The sequence below is a fragment of the Drosophila miranda genome, chromosome 2, assembly GCF_003369915.1.
Source record: "Drosophila miranda strain MSH22 chromosome 2, D.miranda_PacBio2.1, whole genome shotgun sequence".
Classification (NCBI taxonomy): domain Eukaryota; kingdom Metazoa; phylum Arthropoda; class Insecta; order Diptera; family Drosophilidae; genus Drosophila; species Drosophila miranda.
Window position 1 is genome coordinate 20,106,749 of NC_046675.1, and position 25,294 is coordinate 20,132,042.

The 25,294-nt window shown below is 39.9% G+C and overlaps 1 protein-coding gene and 1 long non-coding RNA gene across 8 annotated transcripts in view; one reads left to right on the top strand and one right to left on the bottom strand.

The window, feature by feature from the left end:
* LOC108154923 (unconventional myosin-VIIa) overlaps nucleotides 1-25,294 on the bottom strand; it is a 118,681-nt gene that overhangs the window by 20,475 nt on the left and 72,912 nt on the right. For 5 of the 7 annotated variants that reach the window (XM_033389752.1, XM_033389751.1, XM_033389755.1 and 2 more), the window contains 5 exons: nucleotides 23,846-24,481; nucleotides 20,076-20,299; nucleotides 19,044-19,182; nucleotides 10,699-11,094; nucleotides 1,819-2,794 (listed from right to left, as the gene is read on the bottom strand). In XM_033389752.1, the coding sequence (XP_033245643.1) occupies nucleotides 1,819-2,794; nucleotides 10,699-11,094; nucleotides 19,044-19,182; nucleotides 20,076-20,299; nucleotides 23,846-24,481 (2,371 nt within the window). Of the gene's footprint in view, nucleotides 1-1,818; nucleotides 2,795-10,698; nucleotides 11,095-11,839; nucleotides 11,871-19,043; nucleotides 19,183-20,075; nucleotides 20,300-23,845; nucleotides 24,482-25,294 lie in introns of those variants that run through there. The other 2 variants (XM_033389757.1, XM_033389754.1) reach the window with 2 other exon arrangements.
* On the top strand, nucleotides 4,773-6,163 carry LOC117187333. The gene is made up of 3 exons (XR_004472043.1): nucleotides 4,773-4,916; nucleotides 5,450-5,666; nucleotides 5,733-6,163. It is a non-coding gene; the product is annotated as an uncharacterized LOC117187333 (long non-coding RNA).

Sequence of the window (25,294 nt, forward strand, 5' to 3'; positions counted from 1 at the left end):
TCGACTCGGCTATTGATGCTGATCAAGAATATATATACTTTATGGGGTCGGAAACGATTCCTTCTGGACGTTACAAATGCTCTACAACCATAGGGAATTCATAAGTATATATAGTTTTGAACATATATGCAAACATATAATGAGGATACAAGCCCATTGATATGTTGCAATAAAATCAAAAAAGTGTAAGTCCTTGAAACCCTACCATATACTAAAATTAAAACAGTTACTGATTGTCACCCAATTAAAAAATAGATTTGACAAATCATACAAATCTTTGTCACAGAATAGACCGATTACAGGGCAGACTATTAACAAACATACCAAAATAATAGTAGAATGCTTCAATCAAGCACGTATACTAATACATATATGACCAAAGAGGAAAACTAGACAAGACACGCTGGTCACAGGTATCGACATTCTTGATCAAACTACGAACATTTCCAAAGAATGATTACAATAGCCTTCACTGGTCTTGAACCATCTCAAGCATTCCTATACATGGATGACTTGATTGTCATTGGTTGTTCTGAAAAGCATATGAACGTTTTCGATCTGTGCAGACAAAACAACATCAAGTTGCACCCAAATAAGTGCTAGTTTTTCATGAGTGAGGTCACTTTTCTTGGACAAAAATGAACTGATAAAGGTATACCGCCTGACGACACCGAATATGATGTTATTAGGAAATACCCAATCCCAATTTGTTGCATTTTGTAACTACGATAGACGATTTATTCAAAAAATTTCCGATTATTCTCGTCACATAACAAGATTATGTAAGAAAGATGTAAAGTTCGAATGGACAGCTTTTGAACCCCTTAAAACATCATTGATGAATCCAACTTTACTACAATACCCCGATTTTAGCAAAGAATTTTGCATAATCACAGATGCTAGGAAAGAGGCATGTGGAGCGGTCTTAACTCAAAACTATAATGGCCTTCAATTACCTGTAGCATATGTATCCCGTAGTTTCACTCAAGGTGAAAGTAATAAGCCAACCACAGAATAAGAGCTATCAGCAATTCATTGGGCGATTAATCACTCAAACCATATATATATGGTAGACATTTCACAGCCAAAACAGACCACAGAGCTGGATTATATTTTAATATGCTAAATCACGAAAAAAAATTCAATCCGATCAGAGCGATACATAGTATAGCTGCCATAGGCTACCATTGGCCAAGTATCGTATTTTTGAACTTTGACCTCAAGTCGGATCCTCTAACGTTGTCGAATCGGGCTAAAACTTTTTATTTTATTGTGTTATAACAAAACGAACATTTTTAGACCCTGAGACTTTTGATTCCGACACATTTTTTTTCGCCCATACCAATAATCGCAAGCCTATTACTATTGTACTGTAATTAGTTTTACCGTTATTTATTGACTGTCTTTAAATCTTATAATTTGGAGCTAACTTAGCGGAGGCATTATTTATAAGCTTAATAAGCTTGAGAAAAACTGTTGTATGCACAGTGAATCATATTCCTGCGCCGTCGAGTTATGTAAACTTAATGGCTGCACTAATGATAGCTCGAGGCATAATTGAGTGATCGTATTACGTCGCACATGAATTATGCCTGAAGCATGATTTTACGTTAGCATTGCAACAAAGTGTTACAATGTGTGTTCATCCAAATATACTAGGTACAGTGTGTACTCTTTATGTGTGCATACTACAATACATAATGGTGCCGGAGCAATTCATGGGACATACTCGTTATATGTAGTTTTCTACACATTTATTTTCGAGCGCTGTGTTTGAATGTGTTATTGGTTAAATGGTTGATTTATTTTAAGACTTACCAGATGTTCCAAGTCCAGAAAAGGTTAATATCGAATCGAAAATTTGGACCATAACTGATTCGTCTTGGTCAGAAAGTGAGCTAAGACAAAACGGAATTTGTTGTTTACTAAAAGCCCAAAACGAATGTGAAAATCCTTTATATGTTTCACCATGATCTTGGACGTTATCTCTTTGCTCAGTTCTTAATTTTTCAATCCGGTGCTTAGACAGACGTCTTAGCGTGTTTCTTAAAAACCCGCCTAGCTCTTGAGGCTTTCGAACTATGTTCATGTCTATCAATTGCCTTCTGCTTATTACAACATTCTGATATAACCTCGATCTATCTTCATGGGTAGTTCCCTTATTTTTTTTTGAGCAATCGGTAATATTTAATATCCAGTTCGATAAAGAAGGACAGTACGAAATAATTAAAGAGCCGATTTCGTCTTTTTGTAACGTCTCAAAAACAAAACACTTTTGCGAATCTATCAATGAACTTCCATCACGAAATTGCTGGACCGTTTGGGGAGTATTACGAGTAAGTGATATAGTTATAAAACTATCACTAGGATCCAACATAATTGATTCGATATCGACGTATTTAAATTGGTAAATAATAAACTTGTCCTCCGGTTGAATAAACATTATTCCATCACAGTTAACTCCAAGAATAATATTGTTTACAAAGCTCCAGTATCCTTTGTAAATAACATTGTACATTGTTGTGCCATAAAGCGGGTACTGCATTACACAACTTAAATATAGTACTTTTGCAGTTAATTCATTTCTTGATGATCCGTATTGTCTATGAGCTTGAGCTAGAATTGGTATCCAGAATTGTTGCTCTCTAGTCTTTGATATTCGACATGGTAAAAAGTTATTGATGTCGGAATAATATTCCGGCTTTGGTTGATTCGAAGGATCTCCTAATGACACTTGAGCTTGCAGTCCAGCTAGTTGAAGAGCCACTTTTTCGCTCACAGGGAACTCGTCACTCTATAATGAAAATAAAATCACCTTATTGAACATTTGATCCAATATGTGCATACAATTTTTAAATCTATCAATTAATTATCGTTACTTCCAAACAAATACCAGAATCCAATTAACTTACTTTTATTGAATTGAAGAACAGAATTTTTTAAACTAATTACTTTTTACAATTTAATGTTTTTGTCAGCTTGCAGTTTTTTAGTCCAAATTGGATGTTGTTGCGTATCAGGAAAAGTGCTACAACTTGAATTTAAAACTCCACCAGAACCATTAAACGGCTTGCTTTGTTCGGTCCAATATTGACTAATAGATTAGATTATAGTCCATAGATTATAGTCAGTGGACCAGTAGAGTAAAACTATCTCTAAAACCCTCATGTGGTATTTGCACATTGTCTTGGAATCTAGATCTTTAATCCGAGTATTTGAATCGATTTAATCCAACTGTCTCTTCGTGCTCACGTGTTATATCTAGCTCTATCGCTATCAATCACAACTTTCGCTCTTGTTTTATATACCACATTTGATTCAGTTACTATATTGAACAATTCGTGCGTTATTACTGTATTTGAAAGCAAGGTGATATATTGGATATCCTATTCTAAACAGGCAAGGATCCAGATTTAATCCTGTTCATTAAGTCCATTCGCAAATTCCATTCCTGCTTCCAAATGACATTGGCCGGATCAACAGAAATAGTTCTGCTGCAAATGGTCAACAATTCAATTGAAGTGTACCACAAAATGGGCTCATTGCTTCCAACTCCAAACGAAGTTAACAAACAATAATTTAAGAAATATGTAGACCACGAATTCGCTTAAAGCCACGCGAGCTGGACGACCTATTATATGAGCACAATGAATTATTGAATTTCTTGAAATCACTCATGCACATTCTATCCGAAATTTATCGTAGCAATAATGGTTAAATTCGGAGAGTTCAAACTTGAACAACTAACGACAGAATTGCGGTTTTAAAGCCAAACTGCAGCTACGATTGAAATCTGCGATGGAGATAGCAGGCTTTAGAGTAGAGGACCTCGAGTTCTTTGATGAGTTCAAACGAGTGCAATCTCCTATTAGACTGGCATTTGCAGTGACAATCAATAATCATAAGGCTACAAAATGTCAGTTTGCGGCTTAGATTTGGGGAAACTATTTTTTCACACGGAAAATCAGACGTAGTATTCTTTCGCGTGGACTACCCATCAACTCGACTGATTATTATTGGCTAAAGACGGACTGACAAAAAATATCATACACTCAATTGTTCTTCGAAATTAATATTGATCATGTTAGCGGTATAACAACTTTTGCTGAAGTAAAATAACCGGAGATCTAACATTCAGTCGTTGATGGTGTGGCATGCAATGCCTGATGTTAAATATTATGCTCATTCTAAAGTGATTATTGGGACTTTGGAAAAGGAATGCCCGCAATGTCATGCACTCAAATTTCAAAATGAGCCAGCTGGGATGTGTTGCTCATCAGGAAAAGTACAAATAACCAAAATTGAAACACCACCTGAACCATTGCACGGTTTACTTATCGGTACAGATCCAGATGCTAACATGTTCCTGAAGTCAATTCGCACATTCAGTTAACAATATTGCTGCAAACGGTCAACAATTTAATCCCACGTTCAAAATCAAAGGCCAAGTTTGTCACAAACTGGGCTCATTGCTGCCAAAGCCAAACGAATCTCATAAATTTTTACAAATCTATTTTATGGGTGGAGAGGACTCCGAACGTGCACTCGTGCACGTTGCGACTATCATAATCTTAATTCACATTGTGCCAGGCATTTCGTCAGAGAGCTGGACGCTCTGTTAAATGAGCACAATGAATTATTGCAATTATTTAAATGACACATGCACGCTTGAACCAGCTACAACAACATTACTACAACAACAAAAAAAGAAACGAAATAAACGAAGCAAAAATGTTAAATCCAAGGAATATCGTAATTGCGGTTAACGCCCCTATTGCTCGTGATCGGCGGGTACTTTTTGGGCAGACGGTCGGACTCGGGAGAGAGTAGACCCCTGTTATGTTAATTCGAGGGAAATGGTGATTGGCACTTTCGCTGTTAGGAGGGTTCGTGGATGCAAGTCCCCACTTCAGAAGGTAGTGTTTTTGTTGAAAGAGGAAATATTAGCGGAAGAACAAAACTTAACCTCGCGCCAGTGCCAAATCGAAAAAAAAAAACAATAAAGGAACTAACCAAATCGAAAAGAGATTTGCCACCCCATTAAGGGGGCGTCACATTCTAACCCCACGCCGGAGGCAAGGCAACCGAAAGTGTTCTTTTTTTTTGGATATACAAGTTCATATAACAAGAGTGCCAATCGCAACATAGCGGTAATGTGGACATTGGGTTTTTTAGGTGTCATTAGGTAGTGTTGAATGGAACATGGGTTTTATTTTATTACAGAATTGGCATTTTGTGCCAAGCTGATTTCCAAGGGCGAATAGAAGAAACAGATAATTGGGATAATTATTATTTTTAATTTCCACCAACTTGAAAGATTCTTGAACTCTGTTATTCGCTAAATTAGTTTTAGGGTCAATTGGGATTTTAAATAGAGTAGGGAAATGCCCCTGCTTAAAGTAATAAATAAGTTTTAAAATGAAATCGATATTGAACTAAGTTATTTTAGGGCGCCATGCCGAGTGGATTATGGAAATGAAGTGAGTCTGTGTTAGGGAGGAAAACAGCACGCGAAATCAATATGATTATATGTATCCAATGCGAGCAGCACCCCCAATAAATTAGTGATACCCATCGTTCATATGACGCTCTACAATATCCACTAATTTTCTGGAAGGGACAAGACGGATATTGTGTAAACATTAAACGACGAGATCCCGTAACAGGTAAGTTATTCATTATTAAGAATATAGTTAATTTTGTATTAAAGAGTAATTCAATTATTATTACAGGAGCCGAAACAAATAAGAACGTTAGTCAGAAGGATTTTTATTCGTATAGTTTGATGATTAGTCGCGGCCGAGACAACATCATTTTACGTTGTCGAGAGCTTTGCCAACAATTTATGGTCGACATGTATGCGAAGATAGAGAGTGAACGACTTCGATCAATCAACAGAAACTGCGTGCGGAAGAATATATTCACTTGCGAGGTGCCATTTCGAACAACGCTGACACTGCCGAAATTGGTAATTCTGTTATCTTACCATCATCGTACGTAGGTAGTTTACGTAACATGCAAGAACACATACAGGATGCTATGGCTTTCGTGCGTGAATATGGACGACCGTGTCTTTTCATTACTTTTACATGTAATCCAAAATTAGGAAATTACATCGTTGCTATTACTAGGATAAAATGCAATAAATCGTCATGACATAACAGCACGTGTGTTTTAACCAAAATTAAAGTCTTTAATCAGCTTTATTACAAAATTGTATTATTTGGCCCCACACGTTGTTGGTTGTATTTAGTTGAGTGGCAAATGCGTGGATTACCTCATGCTTACAATATACAGTCAATCCAAGGCAGACTGAGTGCTTTTATCTGCAACTGTTGATGGTGAATGTCACCGGACCATTGTCATTTCAAGATTTACGCAAGATAGATGGAGAACAGTATCCAACGTATAAAGATGCATGCCTTGCCCTAGTCTTGATAGAAGACGACAATCATGGGGACAGTATGCTTGCTGAAGCAGCATTAAACTGCACAGGAACACAAATTCGTCTACTATTTGCTATAGTAATGACTATGTGGGATAATCACAAACATTCAATGATTGATGTTATGCTGTATCGACATCGTACAAGGTGCAACGATCAAACGATATCGTTCAGTGATGCAATATACCATTAAGCATTGATTGCTATCGACGTTCATTGCATTGATATTGCGAATTTACCAATCAGTCATTTCGGCAGGACAAGGAGTATTCTTTTTTCTTGATGCACCGACATACGATCAAAAAATGGCATTGCATTGGCCGTTGCAGAAACTTTATTAGATGGAGGCAGAACAGCTCATTCAGCATTTAAGCTGAGTTATAGTTATGGCATATAACCCTAAAAGGTTCATGTTGGGCATTATTAGACCTACATATGGGTAAGTGGATTGGCCTAAAAGTACGGGTAGGTCTAGATGGAACGGAAAAGTCAATTTGACTCAACGCTAAAACACCCTTTATTATTTACTGTTGCAGCTATATGGCTGTTAAAACACATCTTATGATCAAATAGGACTCCGAGGTCATTTGAACTCGAAATTCGGTCCAGGACATGATTTCCTAAACCATATGAGACAAAATGTGGAGTGCGACAGTAAAATATCAGTTCAGAAAAAGGAAAAATAGCTGTACGCCACAATAGTTGTTCATGTAGATCCAGTTGAAGCCGTGTGTGCAAGTACCAATTAGAGTAAGGCAAACATATTTTAACCTCATCATTAGTGTAGTAGAGTATGTTATAACTTGTTAAACAGAAACAGTTCCCTATAGGATTCCCTATAGATAGGACAAAATCCAATCTAGAAGATTCGTTGGGAACCTTAATAAAGAGAGTGAATAAGCAGAGCATGGTTTACAGAATCGAATACCATGCTTAAGTCCGTAAAAACTACATCCGTCTGCAAACCACAGTGGATTAAGTTAGAAAACTCAAGAAGGTTAGTCGATGTTGAACGATGTCTGAAAAAACCGTGTTGCGACGGAGATATCAAGCTGCAACAAAGATGTTGCAGTTGCCATGTGACCTGGAAGCTTCGGGATGGTGTGTTTTAAAATGCAACTTGGTGACTTATCTGGACCCGCAGAAAACGATATGTCCATAAATGACAAACCTTCCAGAACAACACTTTTCTCGAAAATAAACAGAAAAATGCTGTTAGCGTGAGATAGATGGTACGTCTACGGAGTGGATGCGTTGTAAATATGAGACGAGTTCGTTGTTTGGAAAAAGCTAGCGAATAACTTTGCAATACCAATAGCGGAAGGTGCTGTTTTGTTCTGGTAATGAAGGGAAGGAGGAAAAGCATTTGACTTACGCTTAGAGTTAACGAACGCAAAGAATTTTTTGGGATCACTACGAAAGTTTCTACTACTTTGTGAAAGGTATTATACAAAAGATAAAGATAAAGATATAAAGAAACGACCAATTAACAAGCGGGAGATGTTGATCTAAATCGATAAAGTTTGTTTTGTGAAAACACTTTATGCGGCAAGGAGCTATGGAACTGTCAGCACCACCAGATCGGGTACACTCAAGGGATATCGACAGAGTTGGATGGTAAGGATCTTCAGGAAATGATATTGGGCTTGCTCTGGATAGCGTAGCTAGTGAAGCATCATTAACAAACATGAGGTCAAGAAGTCTGTCCCTAATGTGTTTATCAGCATTAATTTGGACAAGGGAAATATCCGTTAGCCCATTGATAAAGTCATTGTGGCAATTGGGAAACAACAGGTTAGCGTGATAGCAAGAGGCTCGACTAGCGATCCGCGTGTTGCAGGCCGCACTAAGCTCTGCAGGTTTTCCGCTAAAGAAGTGGACCAAACACAAAACTATTCTGACAGGAATTCCAAGTTTTCTGGATATTGATGAAGAGAGCACGGCTAAGCTTTTCGGGATTTACTGAAAAGCTACTTCAGACGAGTTCTTTTTTGTCCCTCCCGAGTTAGCGGCTGAATCGTCATAAACCAAGCGAGCAGTTCTGTCCCAGATTTCAAGGCTGTTCAACCCCACGGGGTGGTTGGCCCCATCTTCCTGCAAGGAATCTGGTTGCAGGACCTGGGATGGAACGATGAGCTTCCAATTGAGATGTGCCAGCCAAAAAGTTTCCTGCGAAGTTACTCCGTTACTCCATATTCCAAGATAGATTGGCTCCAAACTAGCGGCAAAAGTCGAGCATCACGGGTTCTGCGATGCCTCCGAGAAGGCTTACGGTGGCGCGATCTACGTACGCATTGAGGTTGACCGTCTGGTCGAGGTGCAGCCTTTCACGGCGAAAACGCGACTCGCACCCAGATGCGTGCCGTTACAGGAGTGGGTTGAGATCCAACTCTGGTGGCATGAACCGACTTGGCTGCAGAGGGGCCGAGATCAATAGCCCGAACCAGTTAGTAACTCCCCCGTTTTGACCTTAGAGCAGCGTGCTGTAAAGGTCCAGTTCGCACTCAACCCAGCCGAAGACTTTCTCGAACGAAGTTAGGGCCATCTTACGAGCGGCGGAATTACCGAAGCTGAACAAACTCTTATTCTAGAGTCGCAGGTTCTGAAATGCTAAAATATGACGAACGACATCCGATTATTCTTCCATATAATTGCAACTCACACACCGGATATCTCTTCATGGCGGCAACCAATTGATGGTGCGCCTCATTCGATCAAAGTATTGGATTCCAAAGGTACAAAGGCTGATGAAGGGGGTTGTGAACTTTTGCAAGGTCTGCGTTATTCACAAGAAGAGGTTGCAAACCCAAATGATGGAAGATCTTCCAACTGAGCGGTCGTCATTGTCCAGACCGTTTACGCATACAGGGATTGTCTACGCGGGTCCTTTCGGAATACGAAACTATACAAAGGCGATACATTTGGAACCCAAGTCCGACCTCACCACCGAGAAATTTCTCGCCGTCTTCGCTCGGTTCGTCCGCAGCGTATTCTTTGGACGTTGACATGCAATGACTGCAACTTTCAAGAGGCGATGCAGTTACTGCACCGTCAAGTGGCCCGTGTGAAACCAGCAGAAGGCTGTTACGCGCGGATCCCAGGCAAAACGCAGCCCTCCTCCCACCCAACCGACTGAGGGGCGCTGCCGCATAACGTGCGGCGCGTAGCCAAGCCGAACGCGAGCATGCAAGAAAGATAGCTGTTAGACTAACATTCGAGGAAAATTAGCACTAAACTTACTAAGAAACTAAGCATGCAATCAAAATTCAAATGCCTCTACAATTACTAATTACTAGAAAGGTGTGTAAGGATTAGTAATTTAATAAGAGGAAGAGAATTAGTGGTATATATAATATGGTAGAGGGAATTATAATCCGAGCATAAGACCCTAAACGGTTCATGCAAGGAATAATTCGATCTACAAAGTGGAAGGAACAACGGTATTAAATTTCTAGTCAGTCTAATAGGAATCGTGAAGTTTATGCGGCTCAACAGATCAGGGCTGTCTATGTCACCCCTGATCAAGTTGTGCATAAAAATCACACCACTCACACCTCGAGGCCAAAAACCAACCAAAACTATATAATAGAACGCGTTTGGTGATTAATAAAACTGATGAGGAATGTGATTTACGCAAGATTTACGCAGGAAAATTTAAAGATGAGTTAGTTCTCAACTAAGAAAATCCATGTTTGTCTCATGGTCAGTTGTACGTGGCATGTTCAAATGCCATAATAAAATAAAAGATTCACATATTAGAAGGTGGTTTAATGAATTGAATTAAGCCGCGTGCACCATGCTGCACAATATGTACATACATAATTGAATTCAATCATGTCTTTCTGACACGCGATTGATATAGATAATTTCGGTACTTTTGTATTTTTTTTTTGTGTTATTATTTTAATAAATTACTGAACTTAATATTTACTTGGTATTCATTATAGTAATTTCATAAAATCGTAAATTAACTTCAGCTTATTTGTGACATTCAGGTTAGGCATCAGGCAATACAAAGTTAATCTAGTAATTAATAATTGCACGTGACAATGTCAACTTTCAAAAGTTCGCTGCGGGTGTCACAATTAAAATGTTTATTTATTTTTCTCGTAGAAAATATGAAAATTAGATCAAAATTTTCGATTTTAGTAAAATGTTTATTGTAAATGTTTATGTTTCAGTAAATGTTTATTGCAAAAGTAATAAACAATTTGTAGAAATCTAACTTTCAACTAAAAATTAGGATTGCTTACCTTAACAACGCTGTATACTGCTTGCGAATATAACATACTAACTTCAACGGGATCTTGTGATAGTTCATGCGTCGATTTAAATAATCGCTTTTTAAATACAAATCTATTTTCTCCAGAAGTAGATCCATTTGAGATACGTTTTAATGTGTTACTTGAAGTTTGTTTTATTTCCCATGCCGAAATTATATCATATAAGTAATCAAAACTTTTAATGTGTTCTTCGCCATCTGGGCGAGATTGATATATGGCCCAACCTTCAATAGTAGTTAAGTTAAGTTTATCAGCAAGTTTCTGCACCGCATCTCCTGCTGTGTCGGTCGGGTGAACATCTATAGCTTTAGTACGTGCATCCAAGAAAAAAAAACGGCAAACAATAGTTCCAAGTCGTCGCATTGCCTAAAAGTTTTAACATATAATTATCAAAATGATTAATTTATTAATTTTATTAATAGTGTTTATTAATTATGTAGGCCGTCCCAGTAGCGGGTTATGGGTTATGAGTTTTGAAGTGTACACGGGCCATATATAAAAACACAAGCCCAGTGATTTGGATTATCCCTTTTTTTCGAAGTAATTTTGCACCGTCTCTGTTTATCGTCGTTTACAAAGTGATCTATCTTATCGGCCCTCTCTTTCTTATCGATATTTCTTATGTGATATGACTATTGGTATCTCCACTAACCATACAGTATATAGCTGTGCCAGTTCATACTACGAAACGTCACACGATGGGTTACCAGTCTGAGAACCCCAGAGACTTCGGCTCTGGCGTTCGGGTACTGTCGCGTCATCATGAGCGAACGCAGAGAGAACATCTTTGCATGTGTTAATACACACGCAATATGTTTCGACAAAAAAATTTGTTTGTATGCTTTTTTCGTTTTCAGAGACCTGATTCATATGCTAATTTCTGAGATATACGTTTTATAGTGAGATCTAACAGAAGTGCGGATACCAAATTTGGTTACTCTAGCCTTAATAGTCTCTGAGATTTGTGGATGCCCCAGATTTGCGTCCTTTGCGGGGGCGGAAGGGGGTGTGGCGAAATTGTGACACAAAACGGTCAAGGTCCGATATCACAGGAGTGTGGATACCAAATTTGGTTGCTCTGGCTTATAGGTTCTGAGATCCTTGAACTCACATTTTGCATTTGGCAAAACCGACCATGAAACCTGTGGGTTAGAGAGAGACAGAGCGAGAAAAAATGAAATTGTTTTTGTTAATCTACTAAGCGTTTTTAATAACTGTTGCAATTTGAAGTTAATGAAAGTCGAGAGGCTGTTTATAATTCACAATTTATTTGCATATGTAAACCAACTTATCGAACGATTGATGCGAGGATGTTAATCTAATAGCTGCGACGATTAGGTCAAGACTGACAATGCAAGGGCTGACGGGTCAAATTGCCGGGCCCTATGCAGCAAGCTTAGACGCAAGCGAGAGAGTAGGATAGCCCGACAGCGTTAGAGCTGCTCGGGGCCGCTGTTAAGCCGAGTACGAGAGATTACGATATAAAGAGACGAAAGAATTCCGCTTTGAGTGCATATGCGGTAGCAAATGATCTTTACAGTGGGGGCATTGGAAATGACAACAACAAATACATTTCCTTTGTGCCGCACCACTGGCAATAATTTAAAATATTTAAGCTGCTTGACCCGACAGTTTTCTTGATTCTGGCTATAATAATTATACGAACTGGTTCAGATTTTACCCTCTAGAACATATACATCCAGATCCTCTACGATTCTGCGTTTTCAGTATTCTCGTATATTTGAATTTGTGGATGCCGCAGATTTTTGGCCTTTGTGGGGCTGAAGTGGGCTGGGCAAAGTTTTGAAATATACTTGTAGCAGTGACATATCACAGAAGTCCGGATATAAAACTTCGTTGCTCTAGCTCTTATAGTCTTCGAGCACTAGGCGCTGATAGGGACGGACAGACGGACGGTCGGACAGACAGACAGGGCTCAATCGACTCGGCTATTGATGCTGATCAAGAATATATATACTTTATGGGGTCGGAAACGATTCCTTCTGGACGTTACACACCTAAATACCCTAAAATACTCTAAATCAAAGCAATTAACCATAACAAAATTCGAATTGTGTACATGTCTTTCTCACAAGATCTCGCGATTTGGTATATCCATATTCCATTCCATACAGTTGCGCGCCCTTTAATAGTACTAACACTATGAAAGAAGCTTGCAACTAACAGACAACTGTAATTTTGAACACCCTTATGTAATATAAGAATGTAATAACCGGATATATTTACGGACACGTATTTTCATGTTTGCTTTGCACATTACCGTCGGAAAGCGCGCGATTGACAAGTGATTTGAAATATATGTAAAACTATTTCCAAATATATGTTTATATTGGATAAACAAAGAAGTCGAGAACCGTCGGACTTTACATAATATTTATATAATTTATAATCAACCTGTTTAAAATAAGGATATAAATGTGTGATTATATTATTTTAATATTTAATATTTTTTAGTATAAATAAAAAAAATAACTTTTATTTTATTTCCCGCGCCCTAGTGTGCCATACCCCCAACCCCTGCCCATTCTGCATTTATTTTGTGGCGGTAGGTCAATTCATCAAAACACTCAATACAAGAACCAAACTCAAATTTAAGTTCTAGCGGCCAGCAATACAATAATACACACGAAAAGTACGTGAGAATGCGTGTGCACCCATACATTCAAATAAGCTGGAGGCACAACAGAAAACAGAAATTAGCATCTGCATCAGATCTCTGAGAACGAAAAAAGGATACAAACACATATTTTGGTCGAAACATATTGCGTGTGTACTAACACATGCAAAGATGTTCTCTCTGCGTTCTCTCATGATGACGCGATAGTACCCGAACGCCAGAGCCGAAGTCTCTGGGGTTCTCAGACTGGTAACCCATCGTGTGGACGTTTCGTAGTATGAACTGGCACATCTATATACTTTATGGTTAGTGGTATCGCCCACCGAGCGTATCGATGTTGCGGTAGATAACAACGCTCGCTCTTTGTTTTTTAAATACTAATTGAATTATTAATATTTAATTACTAATTATTCAATGCTTATTGTCGGGTCAAGAAGCATAAATATTGTAAAATATTTCTAGTGGTGCGGCCCAAAGGAAGTGCATTTTGTTGTTGATTGTCCTTTTCAACGCCCACTGTAAAGATCATTTTGTTACCGCTTATGCGGCTGGAAAAAACCCTCTAGCTGAACCCTCCACGAGGGTGACGGCTGGGCAATGGACATTGCATTATCCCGGGCGAGGGCATTATCCCCTCGAAAAATATTAACCGGTATGGCCTTCGGGCCAAACATGGAGGCTGAAAAGGAGCAAACACGGGCTGGGACCACAACCCAAACGTCGGTGAAAAGCGCGACTGCTACCACCGGCGGGCACGGGGAAAAGCAATCCTCTCTGCGTGTCACCAGCGGTCACACCTCGGGGAGGGCGGGAGCAGGCCATGTCAGTTGTAATACTACTGCTACAAAAACGACGCGTTGCAGGGTGAGCCGCGCGGCTGCCGTTGTCGACACAGACTCGGACCCGGAGAGCGTGCTATCCATTAGCAAGGCAGAAGAAGAAAGCAACGCTCGATCGAGAGTGCTGTCAAAGACACTCCGGCGAGCAAGCGGCAACGCGGGCCCAAGGTGACCACCCCCCAGCCGAAGGCAAGAAGCCGAGGCAGAAGGCCAAGAGCGAAGTGTCTAAGAGACATCTCATTGTAGCCTTGATCGACCGCAGCGACGAGAACGCGAAGATGACGGCGGCGCAGTGGAAGTCAGTCCACGCGCAGCTCGTTGAAGCACCCACGTTCGATGGAGCGGGATGGCTGAACGACCAAGATTCAACGACCCAACGCGGCAGTGGCTGGTGCAGAAGGTGCCCCTACTGGAAGCTCTGTGGGAGGGGGCCAAGCTGGAGGTTGTAGATAGAGAGCTGATCCCGTCCATACCAAAGGCGAAGTTGCTCTTCCCCATTGCTGTCCAGGGGGAGGTTTTGCATGCGGGTAGCCCATTACCCAACGAGGGGGGCCAGCATGTGATCCCAAGTTCGGGAAGATGGCGTAGGTGCTGAAAAAGCGCCACACCGAGGATAAAGATGAGCACACCATTCACTTAGGTGAGGTCAAGAAAGTCCTAGGTCTGGAGACCATAGTGGAGGCCGCCCAAGGTCTTGTTCTGGACGACTCGGAGGAAGAGGAGGACGGTGACCTGACAATTATAGTCAAACCGTCGTGTGAGGTTGAGTTAGCCACCCATGACACTAAGGGTGCTGCAGCTCAACCTACATAAGAGCAAGATAGCGTCGGCGGAGCTCCTCATTGCCATGGAGCAAGGGCCCGCCGACATAGTTTGACAGAAGCCGGCTCAAAAAATCTCCAACCTCTCATTGGCGCAGACGCCAGACGCAGACGTGATGGGCGTCACAATGTGAGTCACTCCTAGACTTTATATGATCCACTAACTTCGACGTAGCAAACGTGGGGGAGGAGCACACCTTCGTAGGTCCCACCTCGTCAAACGTGCTAGACCTAACTCTCGTCACAGGAAAGAGTACTTTGGTATCTGGCTGTGGACTTTTCGGAAGACCATCCTTCTCAGCCCATAAGTACATTCAGTTCAAGTGTGAATTCAAACACTCTTCGAAGATAACAGTCTATAGAAACCCCCGGAACACAAACTGGGTAAAGTTTAAAAAGACAGTTACTTCGAAGCTCGCGAATCCGGTCTCAGTGAGATCTGCGGAGGATATGGAGAAGTCCCTAGAGACCCTATCCAAGGAGTTACTGGATGCCTATCACGTATTGTGCGACCCCTCAAGAACAAAGGAGAGGTCCAAGAGGTTCACCAGAGTGGTGGAACAAAAATCTTTCTCGCCAAAGGAACAACCTCAAGGAATAATTTCAGATCGCCAAAAAAGCGAACGGCGATGAATACAAATCCTACTTGGGAGCTACAAGAAGGAAATACGCAAGACACAAAGAAACTCGTGAGTTGTCTTCCTTCCAAAGGAAGGAAAGTGCAGCCACGTGAGTCTCAAGGATTTCAGACCTATAAGCCTTATCTCCTTTCTACTAAAAACACTGGAAAAGCTGTTAAATTTACACATCAGGAATGAGGTAGTGGGACTGATGTCAACTAACCAACATGTCTGCACTAAAACGAAATCGGAGGAGACGTTACCATCGAGAACGCCCTTCACAATAAAAAGTATGCACTGGGAGTATTTGCGGACATCTCCGGAGCAGTCAATTACGAGACCACAACCGCAATAACAAATCGCCTAGAAGCGACTAACATACACCTATCAAGAACCGCCTAAGTTGGAGACGGGTGTATTCGGAGTGGGGCACCGCTTTCATGGTAACAGGTACAAGGTACCGATATGGACCACCCGAAAATTTACCAAACTAGGCTGACCTAAGAAAGCCTGATTGCAGGAAAGGCAGCACTGCGCCTAATCGCATCAGGAAACATGTCGCCACAAGGACATGGGCACAGTTCAATTGGCAGGGACATGACCAGATCTACTGACTACATGACCCCTCAAACTTGCTTCGACGTCAGAACAACCTCATCTCTGGGACCCGAAGACAGGAAAAATGGAAGGCACCAAACCGAGCACTTCAACATTTAAAGATAAGGCTGAGAGAAATAGGACACAGACACAGTTCACTTGGCAGGGACATGACCAGATCTACTGAATACATGACCCCCCAAAATCGCACCGACGCCAAAACAACCTAATCTTTGGAACTCGAAGACAGGAAAAATGAAAGTAGTAGGAGCGGGCTTATATTACTGTCGCTGCTGATAAGGCTGTCGCATAAGCTACCGGACGCCATCAGGAAAGCAGCGCAGGTCACTTAGGTTATACAGCGAGCAAAAGATGCGGTCAATCTATTCGTCGACAGCCAAGCGGCAATTATATCCATGCAGGCGTCCGCGGTCAGTTTTAAGCATGACAAAGTCAGTGCGGATATATTGGGCTCCCAGCCATTAAGCCATCGAAACGAGGCGGCAGACGTAATAGCTAAGGAAGGCGTCGAGCTGACGAATAGGAGAACAAAAAACGTGCCTATCTCCCTTAGAACGTTGCAAAGCGATCTAGAGAAGCAGACTAGATCACAAACCGAAAGTAGGTGGAGGAGCACTACCACCTGCAGAACCTCGAAAATCATGTGCAAGAAACGCAATGAGAATCTCACTACCTACCACCACCTACCACGAAAGGACTGCAGATTGTTAGTGGGAATACTAACAGGTCACTGTCTGTCTGCGGCACATGCAACAAGGCTAGGCATCAACAACAGAGACAGTTGTAGGAAATGAGATGAGCCTGGGGCAATCGAAAACCCGGAACATCTCATCTGCAACTGTCAGGCTCTCTCAAGGGCAAGGAGGAAGACGCCTCCAAGAGGACGCCAAATAACTGCTGGCCTATGCTAAAAAAAAAAAAATTCTCGAGGACTTTAAAGTCACATAAACACTCCCGCGATGGTTCGACAAAATTCTCAAAATTTAATCAGAGTGTCCCAATAATAAGATAGAATTTGGGTTATGGCTAGACCTTTAAAAAGATCATCGAAATAAATCGAAAATAAAAGCATTAAAGGAAGTATATCCATTAATAATGAAAATAAGTGAGAAAATTGGTAAAAACTAGTTGGGTATTGCATTTTTCTGATATAGGTACATTAATTGGGCGTCGTTTAAGGTCTCATTTATCTGTGGATAAACGTTTAAGGTGCAGCCGTTTGACCAAACCTCTGAATGCCGCATTTTGCCGTTAAATCTCGTTACTCGTTTTTTTTTTTACAAAAATAGCCAACATTTTTATATGTAACGGTTTTTAACGGTTAAATGTCATTTGGGATGGAACGTAACGGAATTTAACCGTAAAACGGTCAAACCCAATGAATAAATCTATTTTGACTTTTCCGAGTTTTCAGGTTCACAATTAGTTTACACATATCACCCACAATTTCCCATCGTCAATGTGGTGTTGTATAGTGTAATGGGCTAATTTACAAAAAATCTTGAAATTGTGAAAACAAACATAGAGCACGATGGTAGCTGAAATCATGGACGACATCATAATATGAGTAGATTTTAACGCTGGATTTGAGGGAAAGAATTGTAAGATATGGGAATGCGCACTTGCCGTTAGCTGCAAACGGTGAAAGCAACAAATGGCGACTACATCGAGTAGTTAAAAATAAGAAGAAACTGATGGAAGCATTTATCACCGACGTAAGATCGGTGTTCGGTGAGAGTTTGAGGCCTGAGAGAAACAGAATAGACTAACAGATAAGTTAGCAACAAGAGGTTCCAAGTCATCTCGTCAGCCCAAATGGTGGACGCAAGAGGACACCTGGAGAAATTTTTCGACTAGTATCCTGCGGATCGCACCACCATCGAAGAGACTTGGAACTTGTTCAGGAGGAGGGCGGACGTTGTGCGCTTACTGTTTACGAAGCAGTAAAACTGTTTAAGGTCCTGAGAAAAACGTATCCTGCATCGAGATATGTAGTGCTTATAGAATTTTGCATTAAGAACTGAAAAGCTTGACCGAGCTATTACATAGCGAGAGTGAGAAGAAGGAGAACCAATTTTATATAAAGACTTGATTTTAAGTTTTTTAGACTGGATTACTCCTAAACCAAAGAGGTTTTCTAGATCTAATCGGACAAGAAATGGAAACAATAGTCAAGCTGTCAACAGCTGTGCGTCCTACCCGTTGAAAATTTTGTTCGGAGTAGCCTCTAATAGATTGAGTTTTTCGTAGATTACAGATACCACAGATTTTCGCGATTTGAGAGGGTAATTCCAAATAAAGCTACACACAACATCTGCTTACTCTAGCTTTTAAAGTATAAAAACAAAATTTAGAAATCCTAAAAAAAACAACCACTCTCTTGATGAAATACTATCTATACTAAGGCACATTTTTAAATCCCGCCCGGTCTCCTTTGAAAGTTTTTTCTGCCATACATTAATTTGGTTGTTGTTTTGAACTGAGCTAACACCTATTTTATTTTAGTACATTGAAGTAGATCTGTAATGATATCCAAATCTTCGGGAATGCAATATTGCATGCTCCCGTGTAGGAAAAGTAAAAAGTTATTGTATACCCACAGGAACTGTAAAAATTAATGCTATACGACCGTATGCTATGTTTGTTCCTCATTTTTTTTATTTATATCTATAACACAATACAAATAAAAATGTATACATTTTGTTACTTTGGAAACACGTTAACAAAAGAAACACGCTTAGGAAAAAATTAATTTTTTTTTAATATAGCTTTTACTTACAGCAACTTCGACACTAGATGGTGGATAGACTCGTGTAGACACCTTTGTACTTTTGCAGTTATCGAAGCACCACTGGGCATATTGCCTTAGTTTTCCTTCTAATATTTTTAAGTTATTTTTTAAAAATGACACGTAATATCTGCAATGTGTTAAAATAATATAATATTATTGAATCTTTTAAAAAATCCTTTTAATATCGAACTAAGAGACTTAAACTAGCAGTCCAATTATTTTTTTTTCGACTTACTATGAAATGCTATATTTAGCTTGAAACAACTTACGCTATAAAAAAACAACTGATTTATGAGGCATAGTATCAATACTGATTAATGGCTATTGCAAATAAGACAGAATTATCTGTTACATGTTGATCATAAAACCCAGAGAGCTTAATTACACTGTGCGACAGTCATTTTGTACTTTGCACGATACAAAAATTAGGATATATGTAAGCCTAAATGAGTAGATTACATCCTCGTACTTTGAATTTCCACTATCCTTTTGCATTTTGCTGAAGAAACATTGCGAGTCTCCAGGGAACAAGAACAGAGAGTACACTTTTCCAAAACCTTCACTATGCAAATTAACATCAGCCGGATCTCCGATCTGGTACACGGATGTGGCCAAATTGGACTGTTCGGGTCAGCAGCCGAAGAAAAACCGTAAGTTTAAGCATTGTTATTGTTTGAGCATATTGAGCCGCCTATGTTGTGCAAACGTTGACTTTCTGCAGAGCTGCTGCGCTCCCCCCCAATGAGGGGGGGACCTGCCGCATTACCTACGGTGGCAAAGCGGGGCGAATTCGCCAAGAGCTAGAGAGTGAGCTTTTATTGCGCTCCCACTTTGCCCTAGCCTAACTTACACTAGACTTCATAAGATTCGATCCTAATAACCATTATAATATAGATCATACGCCAAATGGCGCTACAGGTTTAAAATGAAAAAAATGTATTTTTTTCTAATTCTTGACTGCGAAATGCAACCCTTGACGTTGTTATAAAAACGTTTTACTTCAGCTAAATAATAAATTACCTGAATAACAATTTACTTGGCTGAAAAGCGACAATTAGAAGACACATTAGCAACCATATTCGATCAGTCCATTCTACATTTGGATTATTTGTGGATTGTCGAATGCATTGTACAAATATTTCGTCACGTATATCTTCTCTTTCAATGCCCAGTCCAATAATATATTGAATAATTTGAAGCTCTCGCTCTGCATTCAGCTCACCACGCATATATTTCCATAATTCCTAAAAAGAGAAAAATCTTAATGAGTGAAATTTGAAACGCCCATAAAGAATATATATTTTTGATAAGGATGATAAGGATAAGGGTAAATTAAACAAAAAACACAACAAATAATATGTCTATCCCATTTCCACCTATTTTTTGTATTTTTGCACAATAGAGTAAAATATATACTTATCTATAATATAAAAATGAATCTCTGAATGTGTGATAAGCGCTGTTGTGTTGTGTGTTTGTGAGTTACTAAAAATGAATCCTATAAGGCGGCGGACAAATTTAGGCAGAAGAACCCGAAATGCAACGAATGAAATTAATTTTGATTAAATTAATCAATCTAATGCCCAGTAACGGGAAGATCGCAATGAACGTGAAAGAATTCGGTTAAGACAGAAACGTGAAGCGCGACATTCAACTAATAATGGAGCAAGTTTGTATCGAGCTGCTTCTATTACAATATGTCACTTGATTACAGTGCCCGCAACTTTGTTAATATTGGGCCTATGAGGTCAGTTAAAAAGTGTTTCCAAATGTTGCTCAAAATTATTTATTCCATGATTGGTTGAGCAAACGAACTTTCCTGGCTGTCAAAAACAATTATGTAAATGAATTAAATTTCAAAATTCAAAATGACAATCCTAGCGAATTGAGGACATATAAATCAGTTGATACGGAAACTAATGAAGATACTATTGTAAAATATATAACTATATATAATGTTGCGAAATATTAACCAACCAAAAATTTGTATCGGCACACGATTAGCGATAAAAAATTATTGACTAAAAGTAATAGAAGCAATCATATTGAAATGAAAATATAAAGGAGAAGACGTTTTGATACCGTATCCCAATGATTCCGACTGACGTACCATTCGAGTTCAAACGACTGTAGTTTCCAGGGGCAGTCATTAAGTGTTTGTGGTATTAATCTAGAAAACCCATCTTTCTCGCATGGTCAATTGTATGTTGCCTGTTCTCGTGTTAGAAAACTATCTGCTCTGTTTATTTACGCGCCAGGTAGTCAAACAAAAAAAATCGTGTACCATAACGTACTACAATGAAAATTAAACTTAATTTATAGTAAGTAAAAATAAAATGAAATATGATAAGTATCTATCATAATAAAAAATTTTTTCCCTCCAGTAGTTTGTAACCCAACAGGATCCCAAGTCCGCTATCCGGTGATTGCCTGTTGACGCCCCCGCATGATACCCTCCAGTAGTTCGTAGTCCCGCAGGTTCCCGAGGCTGCTGTGCGGCGATTGCCTAGGCGCTCTCGGTGACACCGGTCGGTGCCCGCGCATGATTCCCTCCAGGAGTTCGTAGCCCAACAGGATCCCTAGGCCGCTATCCGGCGATTGCCTAAGCGCTCCCTGTGACGTCTGTTGGTGTCCCGCATGATCCCAGTAGTTCCCCATGGTCCCGAAGGTGCTGTCCGCCGATTGCCTGTCGGTATCTCCGTATTGCAAAGACCTTTGTAGTAATTCTTAGTCCGACAGGGTCCCGTAAGTGTTATCCGGAGATAGCTTAGGCACTCTCGATTATACTTGTCAGCATCCTCGCTTGGTAAAGACCTCCGTGGTAATTCGAATCCGTGGTAGGACCCCGAAAACGAGGTCTGGCGATTACCTAACTGCTCTAGGCGATATTCGTCTGTACACCCCGTGAGATTCCCTCCAGGCCTTGGAGTTGTCCTTTTACCCTCAAAAGCTAGGAAAAGGAAAACGATTTCACTGTCACTGATATCATTGACAACAACTAAATCAGAGTAGATTGTATGACCAGTTATCACGGTGACAATGGGTACGGGAGGAAGATTTACGTAATGCAAAGAAAAAGATCCACACTCCGGTTCAGAGTAAAACTACGTCCGAGCCCGGGGTTTTCAGCAGCCCCTTGCTTTTAGAAAGTAGGGTGCCCGCTAGGCTAGGAAGGTCAAAGAACCTTCTTCCACGCGCAATAACGCGCAGGAACGCGCGACGGCAGCACATCTGGCAGAAGCTCACTGCAGCGAATAGTAAGAAATAAGGAAAACCTGATGAAAGCATTTATAAACGACGGTAAGTCCTCGGATGTTCGGTTAGAGGTAGATGGCTAGAGTATTCCTTTAAGACGTGCAATGACTTCTGAAATTCATATTTTTTTGAGTCAGTATATAATCATAATCCTGCATAATTTAGACAACTCGCTCATCTGTATCAATAAATATATGTATTAAATCATTTCGAAGTCTGCCATTAGTAAAAAGCCCGGGACTACAATAAAATGATCAAAAATTTAGCAGTATTAAAGATTAAACTCAGAAAATCGCTTTGTAACAAACGTAGGTAAATCTATTTCTATTAAGCGTTTTTTAGAAATTTCGACTTCGTTGTCGTCAACAGCAAATGACAGCAGTTGTTCTGGCTAGTTGGTGTGGCTAAATTTTGACACAAAACGGTCAAGGTCCGATATCACAGGAGTGTGGATAACAAATTTGGTTGCTCTAGCTTTTATAGTCTCTGAGATCTAGGCGCTAAGCAAAGCCGGCTATGATACGTCTGTGTTAGAAAGAGACAGGGCGAGAAAAAATTAAATTGTGTTCTTGATTCTGGCTATAATAATGATACGATCCAATTCAGATTCTGCAGTCTAGAAGATATGGTCATTCTCCACGATTCTGCGTTTTTTTTTCTCGTATCTTTAAAATTGTGGATGCCACAGATTTTCGTTCTTTGTGGGGGCGGAAGTGGGCGGGACGAAGTTTTGAAATATTCTTGTATCAGTGACATATCACAGAAGTCTGGATAAAAAACACGTTGCTCTAGCACTTATAGTCTTTGAGCACTAGGCACTAATAGGGACGGACAGACGGACGGGCGGACAGACAGCCAGGGCTCAATCGACTCGGCTATTGATGCTTATCAAGAATATATATACTTTATGGGGTCGGAAACGATTCCTTCTGGACGTTACACACTTCCGTTTTCACCACAAATCAAATATACCCCAATACTCATTTTGAGTATCGGGTATTAAAATGACTGGCTTTAGACCAATGTTCGGGCCAGCCGCCGAAGAATGAATTAGGAAGTAAATTTAAGCATTGTAATTGTTATTGTATGAGCAGAGTGAGCCGCCTATGTTTTGCAAGCGTTGATGATTTGCAGAGCTGCTCCGCTCTCCCGCTAAAGGGGCTCTCTGCCGCCGCCACTTCGGCAATCACTTTTGATCTGCCGCCTTCGTCTTTTAGTTCCATGCTAACCCCTCTGCGCATCGGTTGCATACCTCTTACCTATCTGGCCCTAGCAAGCAATCAGTTCTCTTTTTATTGTTGGAAATTAATAGGTGTCAAAAAAGCTTGGAATCTCAATCACCCCCAACTAGTCGAATAAGTCTGAATCGATTATCACTAATTTATTAATTATCACTAACAAATATCACAATTATGCTACTTTAAATAACGAGAGAGAGCAAAGCAACTATTTCTTTATGTCTGTATATTTCAGCTTATAGTTGTTAGACATCAAGAATTTACAAAAAAAAAAAATGAAAATAAGAATGTACTTACTCGAAAAATATTACAGGCCAGTAGAACATTTTCTGGATCAAACATATGAATATGTGATGTTGGGATTTTATCAGATTTCGAAAATACGATCATTTCATTCTTAGAAATTGTGTCAGAATTTTTTTTCCCTTTTCGAGTTAATGTAGACATTAGCGTACCATCAAGTAAAAGTTCATGTTGATTGAAATAATTTTCAGCAAACTCTGCCATATTGTAATGGGAATCATCGCTAAATATCTCTTTTTGATTTTCCCCATTACAGTGTAGCTCTTGAAGTTTCTTTTCAACTCTTTGTTTTCTTCTTTGTTCTCGTTCATCACCAATATGAAATTTTACCAATAAAGGAGACGAAGGTATAATAATCTCCGTCTTTCTTTCTTTATTTGATTGCCCGCCAAGTATATTTATGTCACTTTTTGCCACATTCGTCGAAGATCCTAAATCCGCAGGTTTTACTGCTTCATATATTGGCTCAGGTTTTAATTCATTTTTAAGAGTATTTATTTCACTTGTAGTTACAGGCGGTGGCGGTGGTGGCATTGTTGGTTCTGGAAGTGATGGAACGCCCTTACTAGTTATAGATTTTCCCTGATCACGTTCAACAAGAGCTGACTCCTTCTGCATACAAACTTCTATCTAAAATTAAAAAACAATGTATATTAATTTTCTATGATGATTTATTTATTTACTGAGTAAATTAGAGAACCTTTGAAGTAGGCAAAAGTGGCGAAAGTAATTGTTAAAGGTTCTGATGCTAGATTTCTCAGTAGCAGATTGGAGAAAGGATTTGTCGTGGTCGTTTCGTGAATACAAAATATTCCTTTACGGTAATCAAGCTGAAGCCATCTTTAGTGGGCAGTGTGTTCTTATTGCTTGCTGGAGATATAAATAGATTTCATTTTTTCAACATTCCAGTCCTGGTCTGGAAAGTGAAGACCCTAAACGGTTCATGCAAGGAATAATTCGATCTACAAAGTGGAAGGAACAACGGTATACAATTTCTAGTAAGTCTAATAGGAATCGTGAAGTTTATGCGGCTCAACAGATCAGGGCTGTCTATTTCACCCCTGATCAAGTTGTGCATAAGAATCACACCAAGCATTTTTCTACGGTTAACTAAGGATGGGAGGTTTACTAATAGCAGTCTATTAGAGTAAGATGGGAGTCTCACACCTTCATCTCTGTTAAGGCCCCGCAGAGCAAAGAGTAACCAGTTTTTCTGTACTGATTCTATACGGTCCTGGTGTACTTTGTACTGAGGGCACCATACCCAGGAGCCGTATTCTAAGATCGGACGAACAAGCGACGTAAATTGGACGTCATCGGCGTACATGTGCACATCAAAGTCGGACAATACCATTGGCAGGTCATTTACATAAATGGAGAACAATTATGGACCAAGTACTGATCCCTGCGGGACACCACACTTAACATATGCAAAAGACGACA